The following is a 24,829-nucleotide window of genomic DNA, read 5'->3' on the forward strand; positions in this document are numbered from 1 at the left end:
TCAACAATTAGGATTAACTCTGAAACCTTTTTCTTAAATAATAATTATTCATGAAATATTTTAGGTACACTTCGTATAAAGGAAAGTTAAACTATTCGGGTCCTTAACGATTTCACGATGTAGGATTTTTTTCAACTTGGATTCCTTCAGATGGTTTATCAGTCGGAAAAGGAGCTTTTCCATTTGGGGAGGCTTCCAACTAAAACCCCCAAACCCGTGCGTACAGTCCAACAACCAACAGCCAAGTCCTTTCATTTGCCAAACAATAGTTTTTATGGAACCATAATTCTGACCACCATCTCCCTGAGATTAGCATTTTCTCTTCTGTCGCCTGGAGATTACCCCCCTCTTCTTCTATTAGTCTTTCCTTCTTTTTTCTTTCTTCTGAACTCAAATTTGTTTTAATGTGTATTGTAATTTTTAGTTTTCACCTCAAACTCGAGGAGACGTGCGTTACTTGTCATCAACTGGTGGAGATGGCTGTGTGTGCTTTTGGGAATGGAAAGCTTCAACTAATGTTTTCAAGTAAGTCTTTTTTTTAAATTAAAGAAAAAAAAAATGTTATACCATAGATAATAGAATAATCCGGAGCAATTATTTTCATTCTCCTTATGTTAAAACACACAACTATAAAAATTTTGGTACTTATGGAGTGTAAGAACTGTGCTATTGTTAGAATTATCTGGACAGTTTATGAAAAATGGTAGGTGCTTAATAAGTGTTTTTTTTGTTTTGTTTTTTTCTCGTAAAAACGCAGGCCAATTTTTTTCAATGAAAAATATTTCTGTCGGTACAAATTTAATTCAATGAAAAATGAAAACAATATTTATGAATAATTATTAGACAATTTTTAGAAAATTAAAATATTCATTGTAAGGTAAGGGTTATGATTTTTTTTTTTTTTTTTTTTTTTTTTTAACAAAATTTTTTTTCTTTTCTTAAAATTATTTTTTATTAATTTTTTTTTTTTTTTTTTTTTTTTTTTTTTTAATGATTGTTATTTTGTTCAAATCCAGATAAGATATTTAGACTCTTTATAAATTTAATAAACTAATGAAAGCAAACAAAGATTTTTATGATTTGTCTGAAATTAGATTGTCCAAATGGGAAATTTGCCATAAGGTTTCTTCTCCTTTTAAATATTTATTTATTTATTTTTATTTTTGTGTGTTTAAAAGATGACCGTTAGAAACTGTATTTAAGTGCCATTTGAAGAAACTGTATTTGAAGTGCTATTTGCTAGTAATTTTTTTTTTCCTGAAAATACTAATCAAGTTGTATTTATTTTTGTGTGTGTGGGGGGTGGGGAGGGATTACATACATTTCTATGTGATTGTTGTACTTAAAATTGAGATTAATTAATTTTTTTAATCTACTTTTAGCAAAATCTTTTTGGACACTATTTATTTTTTTATTTTTATTTATTTATTTATTTATTTTTGAGATTTGGGAATAGAATGATAACCATAAAAAATTATCTCAAAGTTATTGAAATTTAATAATTCCCCCAAAAGTTATTGAAATTTAATAATTCCCCCAAAAGTTATTGAAATTTAATAATTCCCCCAAAAGTTATTGAAATTTAATAATTCCCCCAAAAGTTATTGAAATTTAATAATTCCCCCAAAAGTTATTGAAATTTAATAATTCCCCCAAAAGTTATTGAAATTTAATAATTCCCCCAAAAGTTATTGAAATTTAATAATTCCCCCAAAAGTTATTGAAATTTAATAATTCCCCCAAAAGTTATTGAAATTTAATAATTCCCCCAAAAGTTATTGAAATTTAATAATTCCCCCAAAAGTTATTGAAATTTAATAATTCCCCCAAAAGTTATTGAAATTTAATAATTCCCCCAAAAGTTATTGAAATTTAATAATTCCCCCAAAAGTTATTGAAATTTAATAATTCCCCCAAAAGTTATTGAAATTTAATAACTCCAAAAAAAAAGAAAAGTTATTGGGTTCCCAGGGGAAGAGAGTTGTAAACAAATCAGGAGTGGTTAAAAAGTGTATGTGACATCTTTATATTAAAATTTCTCTAACTTCCTCAATTCATCTTTTTCTTTCTTCTCCTTTTTTTTTTTTTTTTTTTTTTTTTTCGCATCCCTCTCTTTCACCCTTTCACCTCTACGGAGTCCATTCCCCTCTTGTTTTAAAAATAAGAATTATGTAAGTCATTCGCCTCTTCTTTATATAATGAATAACATTGGAAATGTCTGAAAAACCAACCCTCTTTGACAAATCCCGGTCAGTTGACTTCCAAAAAAATGTTTTTACAATTTTAGATATTATTCATCCAGGGCAACGCTGATCAAGAATATATAAACTTTGTGGATGCTTGTTTTGTACTTTTCGATTTTTAGCTAGAAATATATACAAACACGGACAATTGTCCTTTATATAATAAATTATGAAACTGTTAAGATAGGTTTTCTCTTTGATATACATTTAAAATTTTTTTTAATTTTAAGAAATAAAAAAAAATTTTTTTTATTTTTTTTTTTTTTTTGCAGCATGAAACCAACTAAATTTATTGAACGGTCGAGGGCAGGTGCTCAAATGCTTTGTTCGTCTTTCAGTCCTGGTGGAATGTTTCTGGCAACTGGCAGCTCAGACCATGTTGTCAGAGTCTATTGTTTCATGTCCACGGCACCAGAAAAAATTTGTGAATTAGAATCACACACTGTAAGTGGAAAAGCCTAAAGAACCCCCTCTTTTTTTCTTGACCCCCTATCATTTCTTATTTGCAACTATTTTTTGTGTATTTTATCAATAAATTGTGAATAAATGTTTTTTTTTTTTTTTTTTTTAGTCGCACAATTTATTTGAAAGTTTCATGATTAAACTTTGATTTAAGTCCTAATATATTGACCACTACGTGCCAATTGGCACAACTTTGAACTCTCATAATGACAGACAAAACATGAAAATTAAAAAAAATGTATTGAGTTTATTTTTTAAATTTGTTTTGCAGGACAAGATAAACTTGCAAACACAATGTATTATATTTTCATTGAAAATTAAAAATTTTTATATATTTTTTTTGTATTTCCGAGAGTACAATGTGATATATATATGTATATGTAGCTTTGATTATGTCCACAAATGGTTCAAGCACTCCAAACCGATCTAGGACTGACCACAATGCTGTTCTTGGAACACTGTCATACGCTTTGTCAAGGTTGTAGAATATTAGAAATATGGATTTTTCTTTGTTCTTTTGATTTTTCATGTAGTTGGCTGACATGAGAATCCTTGCCGCAGAGCGTTTTGCTCCAAAGATCTTCTTAGTACTGGGAAAAAAATTTCTAATGTCTCTTCTGTCTGCGAAGCTTTGCAGGTCTTTAGCAGTTTGTTGCCACCCCTCGTTTTGTATTTCCCAAAGCCACGATTGGCGCAAACTTTTTGAGTATACTTAGCTCTTTTTGTGTGGTTATTTGAATCTTGTTCATAGACTATTCAAGCTTTCCTTTTTTTATCAATGAGAGACTTTTGTTATATCGTTTTTTGTCGAACCAATCCTGGTGTTCTCTGCTTTGATAGCCAAGTATTATCTTTGCAGCCTCGTTGATGGCATTTCGGATGTTGGTCCATTCCATGTCTAATGACAGGTTTTGTTGTACTGCTGTTTGGAAAGCACATGAAGTTTCTTGATCTTTAAGTTTGTCTGTATCATATATCTGTCAGGTTTCATTTTGCTGGTTGTTACGTGGCTTCTTTTTTTTATTGTTAATTTAAGCTTTGTTATTAAGAGCCAGTGGTCGGTCCAACAATCGTCGACTCCCTTGTGATCCAAACTTCATTTTTGTTGTTTTACTATGGAATAGTCCAAGATATGTCAGTGTTTTGATCTTGGGTGTTTCCAGGTGGTCTTCTTGCGGGTTGGTAGTCTAAATTAGGTGTCTGTGATGAATAGTTCCTGTTCAGCACAGAGGCCTAGGAGGAGGCCATTGTCATTAGTTTCCCACTCCTTGTCTGCCTATGTTATGCCAAAGCCTGTGGTTTCTCCCTACTTTCGTGTTGAAATTTTCCAGGAGGACGAGTCTGTCCCCTACTGATATCTGGGTGATGGTAGTGTCGAGCTGTTGATAGAAGGCTCCTTTGATATTGTCTTCTGCGTCCAGCGTTGGGGCATATACTGATACTAGCGTGATCAACTGGTTCCTTGGAAGTAGTAGTCTTAATGTCATTATCCTTTCACTCATAGCATTTGGTGTCAGGTTGTGGTCTTTTTACTAGTTGGGTCTTGATGGCAAAGCCAATGCCTTGGGAGCAGTGTTCTTCTGGTGCTTTACCCTTCCAGAAGGTGTAACCTGACCCAATTTCAGATATCTGACCTTCACCAGGTAATCTTGTCTTGCTGAGAGCTGTCATATTGATATTGAACCTTGCTAGTTCTCTTAAGACTAGAGCTGTTCGTCTCTCTGGGCGGTCTGTATCTCTTGCATCCTTGAGGGTGCGCACGTTTCAAACGCCTACTTTAAGGTGAGATTTACATACATTATTTGTTTTACGGCTGCACTTATGGTGCATCACTGGGTGCAGCAACCCAATGACGATTTTTCGCCCATTTTTTATAAGGGCCTCCCCAGTTGAGGTGAGCAGCGGTGCTCCTGAAAAGGTCTGCTAAGTCGCAGATACAGGACCAAGTTCCTGTGTGGTCACAGGAGACACAGCCATCACACGCCTGGTGCCAGCATACAGTTTTGGGCTAAAAGCTTCCAGCTGCACCAAGCCTACTCCCATTAAAAAAGAGTGTGTATCACATGCAAGCTTTTGTTTGTCTAAAAAAAAAAAAAAAAAAAAAAAAAAAAAAGGGGGGGGTACAATTCTCAGAAGTTCCAAATTCCTTCATATTAAGATTTCACAGAAAACTGACAAATTTAAGATATCAAAATCATTGCTTCTACAAAGAAATCATAAAATTATATTAAAACATTTGGTTCCTGTCCAGAATCATCCATATATTAAAAGACAAAAATAAAGAAAAGTGTATGATGTACATACCGGTGACAAAACAAAAAAATATATTCCAAAAATCATATAAATTGATCAAGTGGTTTTATTTTTATAAGGAAAATCATTTTTAAGGGATCGATGGGAATTTGTAGCTATTACAACAAATCTTGCAAGTTTGAATTATTGTTGAGTTATCTCCCCCTTTGTTTCTTTCAAAATGGTGGGCAAAGCAATAACTCCTCGTAAAATTGATTTTCTTATTTAAAAATAAAGCTACTTTATCAATTCATGTGATGATTATAATATTTTTATTTTGTCACAGGTGCATACATCGTACAAATTCTTTTATTCTTCTTCGTTATTGTAGCGAAATTCGAAAATTGAATTTCAAGTGAAACTAATGTTATCTACTGAATGTCATGTCACAGTAATGAACACATCCAAAAATTATGAAAAACGGTAAGGTAGGAAATTAATCATTAATGAAAATAGTTTTCAAAGACAATTAACGAAAATTGAGTTTTGCAAAAAGAATTCTAATTGTAACAAAAGGGAGGTAAATATTTCCTAAAAACTGAAAATCTTTGGCCAATTTAGCAAAACATAATTTTCATAAATTGTCTTCAAAAACTTTTCATTAATATTTAATTCACTACCGCCATCATTTTTCATAATTGTTGGATATGTTCATTATTACGACATGACCATTCAGTAGATACTATTGGTTTCACTTGAAATTCAATATTTCAATTTTCAAATTTCGCTACAAAAACAAAGAATTGATTTTTTTTTTTTTTTTTTTTTTAATATAGAGGAAATTTTATATATATACAGGGTGACCCCAAAAAAACAGGATATTCAATTGTTTTTCTGCGCATTTTACAGTCAACGGAGAGAGAAAAAGGTCAAAGACCCTAGTGTTTTGATGTGATGTTTTGAATATAATAAACTAGTTATGACCAAAGTTTCATTTCATTCGGACAAAACACTAAGAAATGGAGCCTAATTAGAGTTGGGGCCCATTTTTTTTTGGAGGGGGGGGTCACCCTGTATATCCAATGATAATGACCGTTAATCTGCAGGTAGCCATCTAATAATGTAGCGTATAAGGGTTTGATGGTTTTAATTGTTATCTCAAAGAAAATTTGTTAATTGTATTTTTTATTTTTTATTTTTTTTTTTAAATTGAGCCACAAAAAATGTAAATTTGTTTGATCAAACTAATTTCATGATGCCACTAACCTTGTCTGACAAATAAAATTGAACTAAGAAAGAATTGATGGATTTTCTTTATGATTTTTACCTTTTTTTGTATGAATATTTTAATTGTAGTCATTTTAATTTAATTTTTTTTTTTTTATAAGGATCGTGTGGATAGCATTCAATACAGCAACAGTAGCATTCGCTTTGTTAGCGGCAGTCGAGATGGAACAGCCCGGATATGGCGGTATGAACGACAGGAGTGGAGAGCCATCATCCTTAACATGTCTACTAAACTGCCTAAGTAATTGCTTTTTGTTACACTTTTTATTTCATTTAGTTGTATCATTATTTTCATCCTCCTTCAAATATTTTTGCAAAAGAATTCTTATATCCAGAATTATCAAAAATCTTAATAGTTTGATATTTTTTTTTTAATATTTTGTTTCTTAAAGCAATATATTGTTTATATCTGATACTGAAGCCATATGAAATTGATTCTAAAATTACAAAAACAAATTGCCTTGTTTTGCGGCTGATGATGTTTATGCCTCAGCGTCCAAAATGAAATGACTAAACTCATTTGTGCACACATTGATTGAGCATACACTATCCTGAATAAAAACAAATTATTGTATTTTGGGTCAATCAGAATGGTCTTTCTGGGAGCCACTTCGATCTCTTTTTTTTTCCTTTTTTTTATTTTTTTTTATTCAATTTTCACCCCAAACAAGGCAAACAAACTTTGAAGCAGGGGCTACTATCACGGACTTAATTAGCGGGGTCATTATGAAGGGAGATGAGTAGAAAGATGTTTGTTGACATTACACTTGAACTTCTGCATATCGTTGCAGTTGGGAAAGCAGAATCCCGGAAGGGAGTTCCAAAGACCCGCAGTTCTGGGGAAGAAACTATTGGAGTAAAAGGCTTTCTAGCACCTAGGGATCTCTACTGTAAAGGGATGAGACTTAGTACCTTGTCGGGTTTGTCGGGGGTAGTTACGTCGGGGAGGTACAAGTGTTTGCAGTTCGTCAGAGCATTCACCATTGAAGTATTTGTAGAACAGGCAGAGGGATGCAACATCTCGTCGATGGGACAGAGGCTGAAGCCTAGATGACAGTTCAGGACCTATCAGGTTGGCGACTCTCTTTTGAACCCTGTCCAGGAGCGAGAGACAAGAAGCAGATGCACCAGCCCAGATGTGACAACAGTATTCCATACATGGGCGAATGGTTGCCTTATAGAGGTATAGGATACTGTCAGGCGCAAGTAGTTTTCTAGCACGGTAGAGGGAGCCAACCTTCCTTGCAGCAGCCTTGGCAATGCTCTCAATGTATCTATTCCAGTTCATATTCCCTGTAAACGTTAGGCCGAGGAGTTTAAAAGAAGTACTTTCAGGTAATGTGTTCTTGGCCATTGCTATTGGTGGTAGAGAAGGTTTCTTGTAGTTATTGAAGGAAACAAGCTTAGTCTTAGCAGCATTGAATGTGACCAACCATTTTTGTCCCCATTCCACTATGGATTGGAGGTCATCCTCTAGTGTTTCTGCCATTTCCTTAGATATGTGTTCATTTGTTTTCCCCTCATATCTGTTATAGAGAGTGGTGTCATCGGCAAATATACCCATCTCCGAAACAATTTTATCAGGGAGGTCGTTTATGAATATCAGGAATAATAGAGGTCCAAGGATAGACCCCTGAGGTACTCCCGCATTTATGTCGTATTGTTTGGATGTACGACCATCGAGGACAACTTTGATTTTTCTATTACTTAAGAAGTATTTAATTACATTATGAATTCTTCCAGTGATTCCATATGATCTAATTTACCTTAGAAGACCATCGTGCCATACCCTGTCAAAAGCCTTAGATATATCGAGGGCCACCGCTCTACCCTCCCCTGTTTTATCCAATGAACGGTATATACGTTCAGAAACTACAGTTAAGATATCTGCTGTTGAACGGGCTTGCCTGAATCCATATTGTTTGTCAGTCAGGAGTTTAGCAGCTGTTAGGTGCTGGACTAGGGCTTGATTAACTAAGGACTCAAATATTTTGGCGAAAAGCGGGAGGAGGCTAATGGGGCGATAATTTAGTGGGTCAGTTCTTTCACCAGAATTCTTGAAGACTAGTACCACAGAGGCAGTTTTCCAGCAGTCGGGAAAACAAGATTCGTTAAGGCATTTATTGTAAAGTTTGGACAGAACTGGAGCAACCTCGGCAGAGCATTTTTTTAATAGCACAGCCGGGATGAGATCTGGTCCACACGCTTTTGAGGTGTCTAGGTTTTTTATAATAGCATGTACCTGAGAAGGGGTGATTTTCAAATCGTCTAGTGAGGCGTCTGTTCGCAGAGGAAAATCAGGGAGTGAGTGGTGTACCGAGTTCAGTGTGGAGTTTGAGGCAAACCGACTGGCAAGCAGATTAGCCTTGTCAGTTGCCGTGCAAGCAACCTCATGATCGTTTGATAGTGGGGGAATAGTTGACTGTCTTATAAAAAGACAAATTTTTCTTCAATAAACAATAAACCAGTTGAACCGAAATCCATGGACCGGCATCCTCAGCATGCCTCTGTACCAACTTGCTGGCATGTTAACTCAAGTGTACTCATATTTACAAAATGCGACACACACACGTGCACTGTTCGAATTCCTTCATTTTCATTTGCTCATCTAAAAACCAATTTATTCATTGAAATATTCCAATCTTCTCACTGGAGAAGTTTTCATTACTACTATTTTCTGACCTCTATAATGCAAAGCTCTTAAACTATCGATTGGCTTCTTCAATATCTCAGCTAAAGAATTCTCTTATTTTTAGAATAACTCTAAAAATATTAAAGGACATTCTGTTTTTCGCACTACTGTAAACTTCCATTTTAAACTTATATAAAACTAGCCTGGGTGCCCGGGTGTTTGGAGGTGTGTGTTGAGCAACAAAAAAAAAAAAAAATGGTAGTAGGCAGGTAGGCTCGAACCCGTACCGTGAAGGAGGAAAAGAACGTGCAAAAAAAATAACAACAGCAAAGACGTCCCTTTATTTTTTCATCGCCAAACCGGAAGTGACGAATGTTTGAATTAAGGCTAGTCAATCGAAAAGAGGGGATGACTTTCGAAAATATCAATGAAAAAGCAAATCCTTTCTGTAGAAAAGTGCTCAATTGAGGTTGAAGGAATTAATGTTTTTAGCCAATTTTTCAATATTTGCCGTCCGAAGAAGTTTTGCTTCAAAACAATACTGATCTCCTGAAAATCCGTCGCCTCTGTCGAAAGTTTTTGCAAAACATACATGCATACATTTAAACAGACAGGCGAGATTTATATAGTAGATATCTCTTTTGTGAATGTCTGCCTTTTTTTGTTTATCATATAACAGGTATCTTTTCTTTTTTTTTTTTTTTTTTCACACTTAATTATAAATTTTAAAAACATTTTAATTCAAAATATTTCTGTAAAATTGGCTCATCCCCAAAATACCTCTCCTCAAATCAAAACACATGAAAAAATATCCCTAAAACTGGATCCCTAAATTTGTTTTGTAAATATTTTATTATCTCTCTCCCTTTTTTGTTTTTGTCTTTTGTACTTGTTTTCTAGTTAATCACTCAAGGCATTGATCACCTCTCTTCTGTTTTTGTGAGCAAATTTTGTAACTAGTTGTTAATACATACTAACAAAATTCAGTCTCCTTTTTCCACTACCCTGTTAATTTCCATTTTTCCTCTCTATTTCTTAATGTTTTTTCTCCTTTACTTTCTTTCTGGTTTAAAGGTGTGTCTATATGTGCATATATGGAGCTGAACTGTGGTTATTAAATTATCATCATCATATTTGGTTTAATGTCCATTTTATATGGTCCTGGGTATGATCATAAAAGACCTATGTTGGTGAGGCCCCATATGAGGGTTGTGGGAAATATGGAATTGCCCATTAGGTATCATTGCGCGTAGGTCTATTTCCGCCTAGAGTAATAATACCTGTTAGAATACTTGATGCTATCAGATCAGGCTGTTTCAAGATACTTGCTTTGTGATTTATTTGTTATTGTTTTATTTCTTCCCCTTTTCAAAACTCAATCATGTCCTACAAAGTCAAAAACAAAAATAACAATTTTCTTTCTCCAAAACAATCAAACCAAACACCATGAATAAATATTTGAAGATATAACTTGAAAGCGTAGTAACTTTTTTTCAAAATTGCTGGATTAAGCATTAAATAACCTAAAAAGGTTGATATACTGTAAAACAAAATCAACCAACCATTTTACATGCTAACATGTGTTGAATGCATAGTCATCCCTACAAGCCAAGTATTTGTGCAACTGGAGTTTTTTGCTGTAGAAAAAAAAAAAGAATTTTGAACCAAACTATTTTTTTTTTTCACACGAGTCCATTGTTCTCGTTCTGTAGGTCATTACTAGATAGACAATCAAAAATTACAGTTCTGAATTTTTTAGATGAGGGCTGATTGTTTGTATTACTTGTTTTAATCGGACTATCGTTCTCATCTTGAGTGTTATTTGTGCAACGTTTCAGTTGATGTAGCCTCGGACCTTCGTCAGCCATCTTGGAAAAGAAAGGAGAAAAATTACTGGCTCTGTAGATGGTTTCGTACACCTGAAGTCGTCCCGTTTTTTTTTTTTTTTCATTGTAGGGTTTCATATATGTGAAAAAAATTCTCTTCCCCTTGTCAACCAAATTTTTTTTTTTCACACCTATGAAACCATTGCGAAAAAAACGGGACGACTCCAGGAATATATCTACAGAGCCAGTAACTTTTCTCCTTTCTTTTCCAAGATAGCTGATGAAAGTCGGAGCCTACACCAACCGAAACATTGCACAAATAACACTCAAGATGATAACAATAGTAACAAAAGTATACAATCAAAGGTTACTCATCAGAGATAACATGTCCAAATAATCAAAATAATGCAAATTCAATGCAGTAGTTCTAATTTTTTTTTAAAGAGTATCCAAAAATAGAATTCTTAAATTTTTCCAAGTTGAGATTTTACCATTATTGTCTTTTAGGGCTAAGACTGGGAACGCTGAAGACGGTAAACCTATGAAGTACAAGGTCACCATGGTTAGTTGGAATCTGGATGATTCTCTTGTAATTACTGCTGTTAATGATTATTCTCTCAAAGTTTGGGATTCATACACTGGTTCACTGCTGCATGTACTGGAGGTAAGTTGCAATCTTAAACCGTGATTATTGATTCTTACTATCCATGAATTCATTTTTCTAAAACAATTGTACTTTGTTTTTTCCCTTTCAATTTTGAACTTCTTTTAAATAATATGTTGAAATTAAGTTATTCTTTATCAATCATAATTTTGGTACGGCATGGTATCAAAAACAGCTGATATTGTCATTTTATTTATTTATTTTTTTTTTTCAAATAAAGAGAAAGAAAAAAAATTGCAAATTTAGTAAGACAAAAGAAGCAAAAATGAAATGTTTGTCTTATTTTTATTTTGTTTGGATTTCCCAGGGCCATGAAGATGAAGTCTTCGTATTGGAACAATGTCCTACAGATCCACGTTTGTCACTAAGTGCAGGTCATGATGGTAACATTATTCTGTGGAATCTATTTACTGGGAAAAAGATAAAAAGCTATTTTAACATGGTAAGAATACATTGTTTTATTCATATTATTTCGATCATTCAAACAACTGTTCTCATCTTATTTTCACAATGTTTCAACTGATGTAACCTACAACCTTCGTTAAACTCTGGAATCTTTCTGTTGAACTCTGGAATCTGCACAGAATTTCAAATGTAACACTTTATTTAATCCAAGGGGGTAGCATACTCTTGTTCCATGTAGAAGTCTTTAGTAATTTGCAATTATATTCTGAATATTGTCTGGACTTGCGACCTATATAAGAGTAACTTACAACTGAGTTTTACTTAGTACTGAAGAAGGTCGGAGTTTGCATCAACAGAAAAATCCAGATGAGAACAGTAGAACGACTAATCCAAATTATCAATCCTTATTTATTTCTAAAAATTCAGAAACCTAATGTTTTATAATTTTTATCGATAATTGTTTGGTAAAAGTCTATTCTGATAAGTCAAGTGATAGGCTGATCAAAAGGCTCTCAAGATGCCAGGATGCATCTTTTTTTTTTCTTTTTTTTTTTTTGATGGAAATCGCTCTAAATAAGGCATGAAGCCACTTAATGTAAGGCGCTAACAAGGGCGAAATATTATTGCAAAGACAGGAGATGCCTATTAATGGTAGTCTGGAAAAGGATAAAAGTAGGGAGAAGACAGTTAGCAGGAAGAGAGCTCCACAAGTCTGCTGTTCTTTGAAAGAAGCTACTGGAATAGGAAGCTGCATTACGAGGTATTAAGATAACAAATTGATGAAGACCACTAGATTAATAAGACTAATGAGCTGGAACAAAGGAAGCAGGAAATAGGTAAGACAATTCTGAAGAATACATGCCATAATAGTATTTGTAGAAAAAAACTGAGACTAGTAACATCACATATGGCCACAATGCTGTCAAATTCTACCAAAAATCGAGTTCCTACAGTTCTTATGTAATGTAGAGAAAATGATACGTAGAATTAGAATTCACATTTGTATGTAATACCAGCAGGGAGACCCAATGTTGCTCAGGATTAAATGATCATCAAATGTTTCACACTGCCAAATTTTATTGTCACCGAAATCAGCGAAATTGCCCATTTTTTCAATCAAATCGAATGCATTGGGAGGAAGCTTCACATGTTTCCTTCCAGTGACTTAGTCCACAATACTTTATAGTTCTACATTGCACTGTAGAGAGCCTACTGTTGATTTTATAAAATTATTTTTATATATAACTAGCGGGGGGTACCCGGCGTTGCCTGGGTGTTTAGAGGTGTGTGTGCTTGGGCAGGTTGGTTGGGTGTTAATCAAAACATAAGAATAAGTGAAGTAAATATTTTTAAATATTAAATTATTAAATATGTTAAAACTTAAAAAGTCGAAAAAACACCAAAAAAAAAAAAAAAAACTAACGTAAGGCAAACAAACGATGTTAAATGTAAAAATCGGAAAAACAAAAAAAGAAAACGCGAATGTGATGGAAACAGAAAAACGAGTGTTCAAACTTCTTTAAAAAAGCTGAAAAATAAAACAAAAAAAAACGTGAAAAATGTCTTAAATAACCCTTTTTCGATATTAAAATTTAAAAAAATCGAGGGGGAAAAAAAAAGACACCTCGCACCACGATTCGAACCCAAAAACTTTAGTAAATGAGGCCGCCATCTAAGCTACTGAGCTAAGACGACGTTGACGAAATTGAATTGTTTTTTTTTGTTTTTTTTTTTAATATTTAAACTAAATCATGTTCCGACGTCATTTGCGCATACATAGAAGCGAACTTGTCATGAGAGGACGGTTTTTGCTGACCTCTCCCTGTAGAAAATTGATGATTTTAGGATGAAGGAATTAATGTTTTGGGCCAATTTTTCGATATTTGTCGGGCGAAGGATCGAGCTTTAAAATGATACCAATCTCGTGAAAATCAGTGAACCGTGTTGAAAGTTTTTGCGAGACATACAAACACACACACATACATACATACAAACAAACAAAAACATTTTCGCTTTTATATATATACTAGCGAGGGTACCCGGCGTTGCCCGGGTGTTTGTAGGTGTGTGTGTGTATAGGGGGGGGGAGTAAGTAATAACCCTGAAACGATGTTAAAAAAATCGGAAAAACCAAAACCAAAAAAAAAAAAACAGCGAAAAAAAAAAAAAAAAAAATGCTGTGTGTATAGGGGTGGTAAACTAAAGAATAAGCGAAGTAAAAAAAAAAAAAATGTTACCCGGGTGTTTAAAGATGTAAAAGAAAAAAAAAAAAATAGATTGGTCGGGAGACGGGATTGAACTCGGAAGCCTTGACGCAGAGGTGAAACAAATGCCAACCATTTAACCGTCTAGGCCAGGAGTAAGAGGAATTGATTAGAATGTTAAAATAAGGCTTATAAAGCGAGTGAAAGAGGTTTGATTGACAGATAGCCGCTAAATGAGGTCATCGTGGGAGCGTTACGAGATGACGTAGCAGTATTTTATTTAATGCAGGATAGCTTTTTGGTGTTTGTTTACTTTGTTTCAATGCAGGGCAGTTTTCGCTTCCCCAAGATGATGGTGGGGGGAAACCGGCTCCCCATTTAAAGGGGATTGTCCAGAAGATCAAAGCTGATTGCTTGTGGATGTTCCTGGCGCGGTGCCAAGAACACCATGTTAGCTTTGAATTAGTTTCGCTTTTTATACGAAAAAGCCCAATCAACACGTGAGAAGCCAAAATAGCAATAATTTTGTAAAAGTTGCTGTAAGTAAATCTAGACGCTATGCACTTTCCCAAATCGTAGATATTATTATATAGGGGGTATATAAACAGTTGTAAGCGATAGTAAACCCCCCCCCCCCCGAGAGCATGTGCGAAAGAAGCCTTTGCGAGACATACCCGAAATGGTCACACACATTTTGCCTTTTATATATATATAGATAGATGGCATGAATAAAAGTTTAAAATGCAAAAGTGTGCTCTAAACAGAAACATTAATTTCGAATGTGCCTCTGTCATATCAAAGAACGTACTGTTGATTTTATGTGCTGGGCCTTTCTGCTTGTGCGATAAAACTTCTCAAATGCACTTGTGATGTTAGGCTGTGTAAGGTGTTAATTTTGGTTAAAATTGCCTGTTCCTTCTTTGATCAGATTTTTTTATTATTATCGATACTTATTGAAGACATTCCGCTACACAACTTATTGAAGAACACTGCCAGATACATAAAGTACATTTGTGTGAAATTTCATTTCGGAGCTCATTGGGAATGAACTAACATGCACACAAAGCTCCTTTTATATAAAAGTAGATAGAGATATTAATTTTGGTCCCCCAATTTATCGGAGAGAGACCTATACTTTCAGTGGTGTCCGTTAGTCCAGACTATTGCCAGATAACCATCCATTAGTTTTTCCTGAAATATTGCCACAAATTGTATTTCGTTAAATAGATGTGAAAAGTGAAAAAAAATTTTTTGCAAAAATTCCTGTTGCGCCCCCAGAGGCTCAAGAGTTCAAAAATGCCCCAAAATGGCCAAAAATTACACATTTTGACCCATAAATTTTGATCCATCCATTAGATTTTTTTTTTTTAAACTTGGCCAAAATGTGGAGCCCATTGTTCTTAATATAAATCTATTATGGGTGACCCTGGCAAAATTCTGATTTTGTTAATTTTTGTTGTTAATCAACACATTAATGTAGAAGCATTTGATCATCTCTTACATGTCGGCTTAGTGATGGCATATGATGTTCATAGGCTTAAAACCCTTGGTGGTCTGAGGCTTAAGGAATCCCTGATACAATCAGATGCATCCTTAAAATTCCTCTCTAAAAAAACATTGATTGACTAATGGAATTTTATTGTTTTTTTATATATATATTGAAGTATATTTTAAGAATAGAAAGTGGTTTTAATAATCTGAATCGACTAACTTTTAAGTTTCCTGATTCCATTTGTTTTGTCAGTTGCTTTTAAGGACAATGATCCAATTACTATATTGATTAACAATTTTGTTTATAGTCAGCTAACATGTCCCCTAATTTTCTGCAGATTGCCACCGGAAGTGGTGACAAGACAAATCAGTTCCTTTACTTTTTATCTCCCCTGTGCATGTAATATGTATATGATACGTTTTTTTTATGTTTGAAATTTTATTTTGATTTCAATAATTTCATAAAATATATTTATTATAAAATTTTAAATAAAAATACTTTTATTTTCATAATTTCATAAATGTATAATTATTATAAATTTTAATTAAAATAAAAACTTATTTTTAAAAATTTTGTTATTAAAGTGCAAAAAAAGACTAATTGTTATTTTGATCTGTATAATTTATCTTTATTGTAGACTTTTCAATAAAATCCTTTTTATACTTCATTTTAATAAATCACTTCAAAATACAAATACTGAATAATAAAAAAATGCAAAGGAACTGATTTGCCTTGTCACCACTTCCAGTAGTGCTCTGCAGAAAATTAGGGAAGATGTTAGCTGACTATAAATCACATTTTTTTTTTTTTTTTTTTTTTTTTTTCCATCAACAAATATTTTAACTTATTTTTATTTCAATAGGATTTTTGGTTCTTGTCCAAAATTTCCTCTATATTAAAAAAAAATACAGAAAATCTGTATAATGTATGTATCCATGACAGGGGGTTTATTTTTAAATAAGAAAAATCAAATTTTATGAGTATCCAAACACTGATTATCTCGTCCACCATTTTGAAAAAAATATCAAGAAATAAAAACAAGAATTCCCACCAGGTTTATGTTGTAATGCCTATGAATTCCCATTAATCGCATTAAAAATATAAAAATACTTGATCAATTTATGTCATTTTTGGAATATATTTTCATTTTGTCATTGGTATGTCATTATACAAATTTTTCTTATTTTGTTTTTTAATATAGAGAGAATTCTAGACAAGAACAGAATTTTCCTTGAATGCAAAAGTTAGATTGCTTACATTTTTTTTAAATAACTGTAATAGATTAAATTTTAACTGAATGATCTGTAAAGCATATAGAGAAAAAAATGTAATAAAAATTAAATTGATCAGCGATGTTACGTTGCATTTGAATAAATAATTTTTTTTCTTTTACAGATCGAAGGTCAAGGTCATGGGGCAGTGTTTGATACCAAATTTTCCCCTGATGGCCAAGTATTTGCTGCAACCGATTCTCATGGCCATCTCTTGATATTTGGATTTGGATCTCATGACCGGCACAAAAAAGTAAGTTAGATTTTATGAAAGCATACAAACGGACATGAGGGTCACAATAGACAACAGAACAAAAAAGTGTTAAAAAAAAATGTTACTCGAAATTCCATGCAGATTCCTGGAGTTCGACAAGATATACCTTAAGGTGAAAGGTTACAGCTGAAACCACTGTCAATAATTTTCCCCCACTCTTTATCTGTGCCAAAATCAAAATGTAGATTCCATGAACAAAGCTTCTTTCTTAGAAGTGCATGCCTGTGGAACTCTCTTCCGTTGCTTGTTTCCCACCTGACTACAACTTTGATGTCTTCAAGTCCAACATAAACAAATTCCTGATGAACCACCCCCTTAAGACATCTTATCAAATCTCCAATACTAATGGTTACTACGATACTATCCCATTGATTACTGTATACGCAATAACCCTTATCCCCGAGTGGCTTCCGGGCCCTAATAAGTAGTGACTACCATGTAAAAAAAATAAAAATAAACAAATAAAATTGAAAATTGAAGTATTTGGATTCTTTGGACTATTGTTCTCATCGTGGCTGCTATTTTCATGTTTTGATTGATGTAACCTTTCACCTTAAGGTTTATCTTGTTGGACTCCAGGAATCTGCATGGAATTTTGAGTATAATTTTATAACATTTATTTATTTTTTTATCACTTTTTTGTTCTGTTGTCTATTGTGACCCTCTCATGTCCGCTATTTTTTCTTGTTCTCGCGTAACATTTAACACTACTTTTTCAAATTGAATAAACACTTTAAAATAAGTTAAAAAAAAAAAATTATGCTACTAGATAGAAAATTAAATTATCTTACCTTTTGATAGCATTTATTTGTTATATATATTACTACTTTTTTGTTCTGTTGTCTATTGTAAAAAAACATTGTGGAAACTGCAAGTCTAAGGACCTATAGTTATATTAAAAGCAAATTTTAAGCAATTTTATTTCTTGCTAAATGATTGATACAAAAATTTACTCCTGTTCTCTTATTTCCAAAGGTACCAATGGAAGTCTTTTTTCACACGGATTATCGTCCTTTAATCCGAGATGCCAACAATTATGTTTTGGATGAGCAGACGCAACAACCTCCTCATCTGATGCCAGCCCCTTTCCTAGTTGACATAGATGGAAATCCATACCCCCCAATCACGCAGAGGTTGGTACCTGGCCGAGAACACTGTAAAGATGAACAGCTAGTGCCTCAAGTGGCAGTTAATGAAGAGGGTAAGTTAGTTTTTTAAAATTTTTTAGTAGCAACTGTTTTTGTTAAAAGAAAAAAGATCATATTATTTGGATGCTTTGGACTACTGTTCTTATCTTGAGTTATGTTCATATTTCAATCAATATAACCTCTAACCTTTTTCAAGTACATCTTGTTGCTTAGAAATCTGCATGGAATTTTGAACCGAACCCTTTCTTTAATCTACAGGAGTAACATTCTCGTATTCCTTTGACCATCACAATTTTTACAAAGTACGTTATTCACTACATGAGTTATTGCAAAAACATCCAAATACGAATCAGTCCTCATCTCCAAAATTAAGAAATCTAAAAAAAAAATTTTTTTTTTTTTTTTTAAACTCCAGTAAAGAATCCTCCCATTTCAAGTACAACATAATCATAATCATCAATTTTGTCTTATTTCATTTGGTTATGACTCAAATGTTTTTTGGTAGCTTGCAATTCCCAGTCTCCAAGTTTGGCACTCTTTTTGAATTCTATTGTCTAAGATCTTGTTGAAGGTTTTCATCCAACTTTCCTCCAGCCTTCCACCAAGATCTCTGCATTTTCTAATCAAAGAGTCGTTTTTCCTAACATGGCTGAACCAATATCCTGTGTTTAATTAAGTTCAGCATAATGACAGAGCAATATTCAATTTTGAATCAGAGTAGCTGACCTGACATGTCAGCTCCAATATTCAAAGACTTTGAGGGTGGAAGGTTGGAAAAACCTGGAATGATCAAAAAAAACAAAAACAAAAGAACAAACTTGGATGCAAACTATCAACAAGGATCTTTAACAATGGAATTTGAATGGATCAATTCTTAATGCCAAGCTTTGAGACTGCGAATGCAGGCTGATAGGAAACATCAGACCCCTGACCAAGGGAAATAAGGGTTTTTGTCCAGAGTACCTCTATATGAAAAAAAAAATCAAGAAAAAATTACATGACCTATGTATGTACCTGTAATGAAAAAAAATATCATATTCCAAAAATTATGTAAGTTGATAGTAGTTTTTATTTTTAAATAAGAAAATTAAAATAAAATTTTATGAGTATCCGAGGAGTGAATATCTTACCTGCCATTTGAAAAAAATAAATAAATAAATAAATAAATAAAAGGGGAAAAGGTCTAACAAAGGAGATAACTCAACAATAATCATAGAAGATTTGTTGTAATGCCTACAAATTCCCATTAATCGCTTAAAAATGATTTTCTTTTGAAAAAATAAAACAGCTTGAAAAATTTACATGATTTTTTTTATATATTTTTGTTTCGTCCCCGATACAAGCATTATACAGATTTAAAAAATTATTTTTGTATTTTAATATGGGGGAATTCTGGACAAGAACAGAAATAAGATAAAATGGATGACTTGTTTATAATAAATATTGTTTTATGCATTAAATAAAAGTTTTACAAACAAACAAAACATTGTAGAAGCCTGCATTATTTAATTGGGACTTATGCAGAAAACAACCTCTTTTTCCGTAGATGTTTGCCAGCAGCTTGCATAAATGGCTGGTACATGCCAAATGCTGATCAAATTTTAAAAGACTAAAGGAAAAAAAAACATGACAGAAACCATTTTATAGTAATTTTAATGAAGAAAATAGGTTGAGGTTTTTAAAATCATATTCCTATGTTAAGTTTCATGAATATATATATTTTTTTTTTTTTTCTTGTGTAGCAACAATTGAAAATAATTTATTTTTGTTTTGGCGTTTGTTTTTTTATTTTTACATTAGAAATGTTACTCTTTCAATCTATGGTTCCCCCTCGCCAAACTTTCACGAGAAACACTCGTCTAGCTGAAAACACTATTAATAACCCCGCCCCCTTTTATCGGTGCCTAAACCTAAATGTAGATTCCATGAACAAAGTTTCTTTCTTAGAACTGCACGCCTGTGGAACTGTCTTCCGTTTGCCTGCTTTCCAGCTGACTACATATGTTGTCTTAAAGTCCAACATAAACAAGTTCTTGATGAGCCGTTCCATATAAGTTAACAAATTTACCAAATTTCCATTACTAACAATTACTATATTGTCCAATTGACTACTGTACACTCTTTAACCCTTATCCTCGAGTGGCCTCTGAGCCTTGATAAGTGGTAATGCCTATGTAAAAAAAAAAAAATTATTGGAGAGATATGAAATATACATTTTATGACAATGTTTTTATGTCTCTCTCTTTTTTTGTATCTATTTAATTATTTTTCTTAGTTTAAAGGGGGTGAGCAATATTTTAGAGGGGGTTATCTGCTGAGGATTCCCAAAGAAGTACTTTTGCAATGTCTTGTTGGAAATTTTTTCAATTGGTCACATGTGTTCCGAACCTATGACATTTTCTCACTGTAAATGTCGAACAGTTGCAATGTCTTGTGACCACTTCTTGCAATTTATTAACTGTCATCTGCTGCATTGGTTGAGTCTGTTGCCATATTCTGGTGATTTACATAAACTGCCAGAATATGCATACGCAATATTCACAGAAAAATGGATCGTTCTCTGCATAAATGCTTGAGATTCCATTTAATATTGTTTAAAATTATTTTAGTAATTCATGGACCATTTCGTGTTGGTAAATCTCTTAATACGTGTTTTTTGTTCAAGGTGACCATGAGGTAATAGATCCTTTACCAGCGAATGAAGGAGAAGATGGGGTTGAAGGTAATCCTCGGGTGGAACGGGATTGGCCAAATTTGGATGCTATGATTGTACGTTTACAAAGAGAACAAGATCAGAGACTGGCTATCCAAGGTGGCAGTGCCCCAGTTACATCTCCACAACCTGTTCCAAGACGTAAGCTTTTTTTTATTATTAGTTTGAATTTAAATTGATAATCTATTTTAGTTTTAAGCATATTCTTAACTGTTTTAAATCAGCATTTTCTCTTTTCTTTTTCTTTTCCTTTTCCTTTTTTTTCTGTAAGTAATTATTTAAAAAAAGTTTGTATTATTCTCGTGTTTAGTCTGATTTTCAGTATTTTGTTCGATGTAACCTTCAACACTGTTCAGGTATATCTTATTGAACGTGGAATCTGCATGAAATTTCAAACAGAACCCTTTATTTAATCTATGCTCTCGTTCTCAGTCATGACTGGATAGAAATCCTAAATAATTCACAATTGTATTTTTGAGACTCGCCCACACTGAGGATTGAACCATCAACCTCCAGAACAGTAACTTTACAACTGAATTTTACCAAGTACTTTATCCACTATGTAAACAATTCTAGTATGAATTTCAAGTCTTAAACTTGTTTTGTTTCTAGATGTATAATCTTACTTATTATATATCGTTATTACTTTGTTTCCTTTGTATATGATGGACTCTCCCATCAATTTCGATGTATGAAGTTCTGCCACAACAAATTGCTCAGAAATTCACACAGTTGATTTGTTTATAGTGGTGAAGGCTTTGAGTAGAACCAACCACACTTCTTGGTATTACTGCTAACCTTTGTCGGTGCAGATGACTGCCACAGGACAGAGTATACAGTAGACTGCAGGTTTTTGCATCAGTTTCCTTCTAGATGCATGTCTTAACAAAGACTAGGGATGTATGTCACCCAGGGACTTAACACGCCTCCAGATACTAACCTGGAAATTTGAAGTTTTAAAAAAAAATGACATGTGCGGACTTTCTTTTTGGCGCCAGTGTGTGTGTGTGTGTGTGTGTGTGTGTGTGTGTGTATATATATGTCTTTGAAGCTTTTTAACCTTAAAAACTGTATCCAAACTTTTTATAAAACTTTAAGTTTTATCCTTTGTTTGAAAATTTTGTCAGTAAGTCATTTAATCTCCAGCAATCACTGAAAAAAAACCCTGCTTTCTCGCACTAACAAGTTTTCAGGGATCATCAGTTTACCATGAAACACTGTTTCAGATTTAATATATATTAAATCAATGTTCATCTCAAAAAAATTTTTATAAGCCATCATCATTTTGAATCCTAAAAACTTATATTGGATGAGTATTATTTGGAGCCTTTAGACTGCTTTTCTCATCTTTATTATATTAATGTTTAGGCTGATGTAGCCTCTGACCTTCATGTGCATCTTTTTGAATTTGAAATGTAAATAAAACTGTAATCTTACAAAATTCCAAACTGAATGCTTTATTCAATCCGTGGAGGTAGATTGTTCTCATTTCATCAGCTATGATTGTGTTAATTTTTATTTTTACTTATTTTTTTGTACTAAGGATTGAAACTCCAAAAGAATGTCACCTATGTAGGTTAGTTTCAAGGCCCTCAAAATTCCTACTAGAATTGGATGATGTAACAGGTAATAGTGTTAGTTTACACTTATGTCCATCTTTAATTATGCAAGTGATCAACCTTTCTATGCCATAGTTGAACATATACTGGGAATAAAATTAAGTGGACTACTACGACTTCTACCATGTATTAAAATCTACCTGTTCTTTTTTTCCACTTTAATTAAAATATTTTTAATAATAGTTTTTTAAATAAAGTTTAAAAGAAAAATTGATTATAAAGTCAGAGAGCAGCTTTTTGATATAAAAAAAAATTAATGTTATTAGTTATAAGAACTAATTTTGTTTTTGTTATAAACAAATTTCAGGATACAGTGATCTATAATTAGTATGGAGAAAAACAGAAAACAGATTTTTTCTTATCTTGTATATAAAATTAAGCTGTAAAATAATTCATTTATTTTTATTTATTTTTCCCATATTAATTTTTCCTGCTTTATTATTTTATATATATTTATCAAAACTTTAGTGTAAATTTGATTTTTGAAAAAAAAAATGTTTTCTTTGAAAATTTTTTTAGATATTTTAAAGTTTAAATTTTTGTGAATATAAAAAAAAATTCTTGTTGCTTTATTATTTTTTATATATTTTATATAATTTTTTTCAGCTTTTATTTTTTATCTTTTATCCCCATCATATCCCCCTCCCCAATTTTTTTTTTCTAATTCCAATCTGAATGTTTTTAAAGGTGGTGTCACCTTTTTACCTTTACCTTTGTATAATGCCGACTTTTTCTCTTCTGACGAGAAGTATTTGACTTCGAAGAGGTTTCTCCCTATTTCTCTTTCTGTAACTCTTATTGATAATGTAATAAAGTTCCTATGTAACTTTACTCTTTATCTTTTGAACTTATTATATATATATTTTTTATAGGTGTTCATCACTTGATTGGTATGCGTCGAAATGGTGAAACAATTGGTGTGCGTCAATCTTTAGAAAACATTTCTCAGGTTGCAACTCGTAGTGAGATTATAGCGCTTAGTCGGAGAGTTGTGGTTCATGCTATGGATCCATATTTGTCCAAGTAAGTCGCCTTTTTCTATTTTGTCAGCATTGCTGGTACCCATTCCCTACACTTGGGCCTCAAATTTATATTTCATGAAAAAAATGTTGAATTCACAATTCTTGGAAAAACACATAATTTGAAATTAAAACCATAATTGTATATAAAAATTATGATTTGTGGAAGAGTTCCTAAATTTTGAATCGGAGCTTTTAACATTCCAAGAGCCTGAGATGAGTGTTCATACAGGCCAAAATGCAGTTCTGTCCTCTATCTTAAAGAGTCAACCCATATAATGGATGTGTTTTAATCTATGAAACTCTTTCTTTACTACAGGACTAGCGAAGAAATTCGAACTGCTCACACGGAAGAAGAAATGAAAAGATTCGTAGTTGAAAGAAAAAAGAAACCTCCCCATGCTGTAAGAACCTTTTTATTTTAAAATAGTCTTTGATTTTATTTTTTTAACTAGCTGAAGTACTCAGCATTGTAAGGTTGTATTTGATATATTCTGTCCTCGTACATAATTCTTATTGATTTAAACGAAACATTAATTCATAATGGCTTTTTCAATATCCCCTATGAGATAGGAACAGTAGGTGTGTTTTATTTTATAGAGGTCTTGCCAGTAGCTATAATCCTCTTTTCTAGTTTAATCTTTTATCTTTTAGTCTTCTTTCTTTCAAAATATGATGCAAGAATCTATATATTAATACGATAGCACTTTGGATTCCGCTTGCTGTAAAATGTTTAAATATATTTAAAATCATGCATATATTCGTATTTATGAATATAAAAATATTGATGGCGAAAGTTTTTTAAATATGGCTTAGTGCCATCAGCTAGAATCACTGAAAGATAATAAAGTGTAAATATTAACACCTACTGACACCTGAAAGTATCCTGTATCTCTATAAGGCCACCATTCGCTCATGTATGGAGTATTGTTGTCACATTTGGGCTGGTGCATTTGCTACTAGTCTCTCGCTCCTAGACAAGGTTCAAAAAAGAGTCGCCAATCTGATAGGCCCTGAACTGGCATCTAAGCTTTAGCCTTTGTCCCATCGACGAAACGTTGCATCCCTCTGCCTGTTCTACAAGTATTTTACGGTGAATGCTCTGACGAACTGCAGACACTTGTGCCCCCATGACGTAGACACCCTCAACAAACCCGACAGGCAGCTAAATCCCACCCCCACACAGTAGAGATCCCTAGATGTAAAAGATCTTTCTACTGCAGTAGTTTCTTCCGCTAGGCTCTGGAATTCCATTCCAGGTTCCTGGTTCCCTAACTGTACTGACATGCAGAAGTTCAAGTGCAACATAAACCGACATCTTGCTGCCCAAATCCCAAC

At 33.0% G+C, this 24,829-nt stretch overlaps 1 protein-coding gene across 4 annotated transcripts in view; it reads left to right on the forward strand.

The window, feature by feature from the left end:
• The window catches only part of LOC145241326 (PH-interacting protein-like), a 134,565-nt gene that overhangs the window by 54,523 nt on the left and 55,213 nt on the right, over nucleotides 1-24,829 (forward strand). For all 4 annotated transcript variants that reach the window (XM_080104158.1, XM_080104156.1, XM_080104155.1 and 1 more), the window contains exons 9-18: nucleotides 425-525; nucleotides 2,516-2,687; nucleotides 6,326-6,465; nucleotides 11,190-11,346; nucleotides 11,654-11,788; nucleotides 16,843-16,971; nucleotides 17,968-18,193; nucleotides 20,806-20,994; nucleotides 23,345-23,495; nucleotides 23,811-23,895. In XM_080104158.1, the coding sequence (XP_079960284.1) occupies nucleotides 425-525; nucleotides 2,516-2,687; nucleotides 6,326-6,465; nucleotides 11,190-11,346; nucleotides 11,654-11,788; nucleotides 16,843-16,971; nucleotides 17,968-18,193; nucleotides 20,806-20,994; nucleotides 23,345-23,495; nucleotides 23,811-23,895 (1,485 nt within the window). The remainder of the gene's footprint in view (nucleotides 1-424; nucleotides 526-2,515; nucleotides 2,688-6,325; nucleotides 6,466-11,189; nucleotides 11,347-11,653; nucleotides 11,789-16,842; nucleotides 16,972-17,967; nucleotides 18,194-20,805; nucleotides 20,995-23,344; nucleotides 23,496-23,810; nucleotides 23,896-24,829) is intronic.

Source organism: Euprymna scolopes, chromosome 20 (assembly GCF_053919585.1).
Source record: "Euprymna scolopes isolate OS-2025 chromosome 20, ASM5391958v1, whole genome shotgun sequence".
Classification (NCBI taxonomy): domain Eukaryota; kingdom Metazoa; phylum Mollusca; class Cephalopoda; order Sepiida; family Sepiolidae; genus Euprymna; species Euprymna scolopes.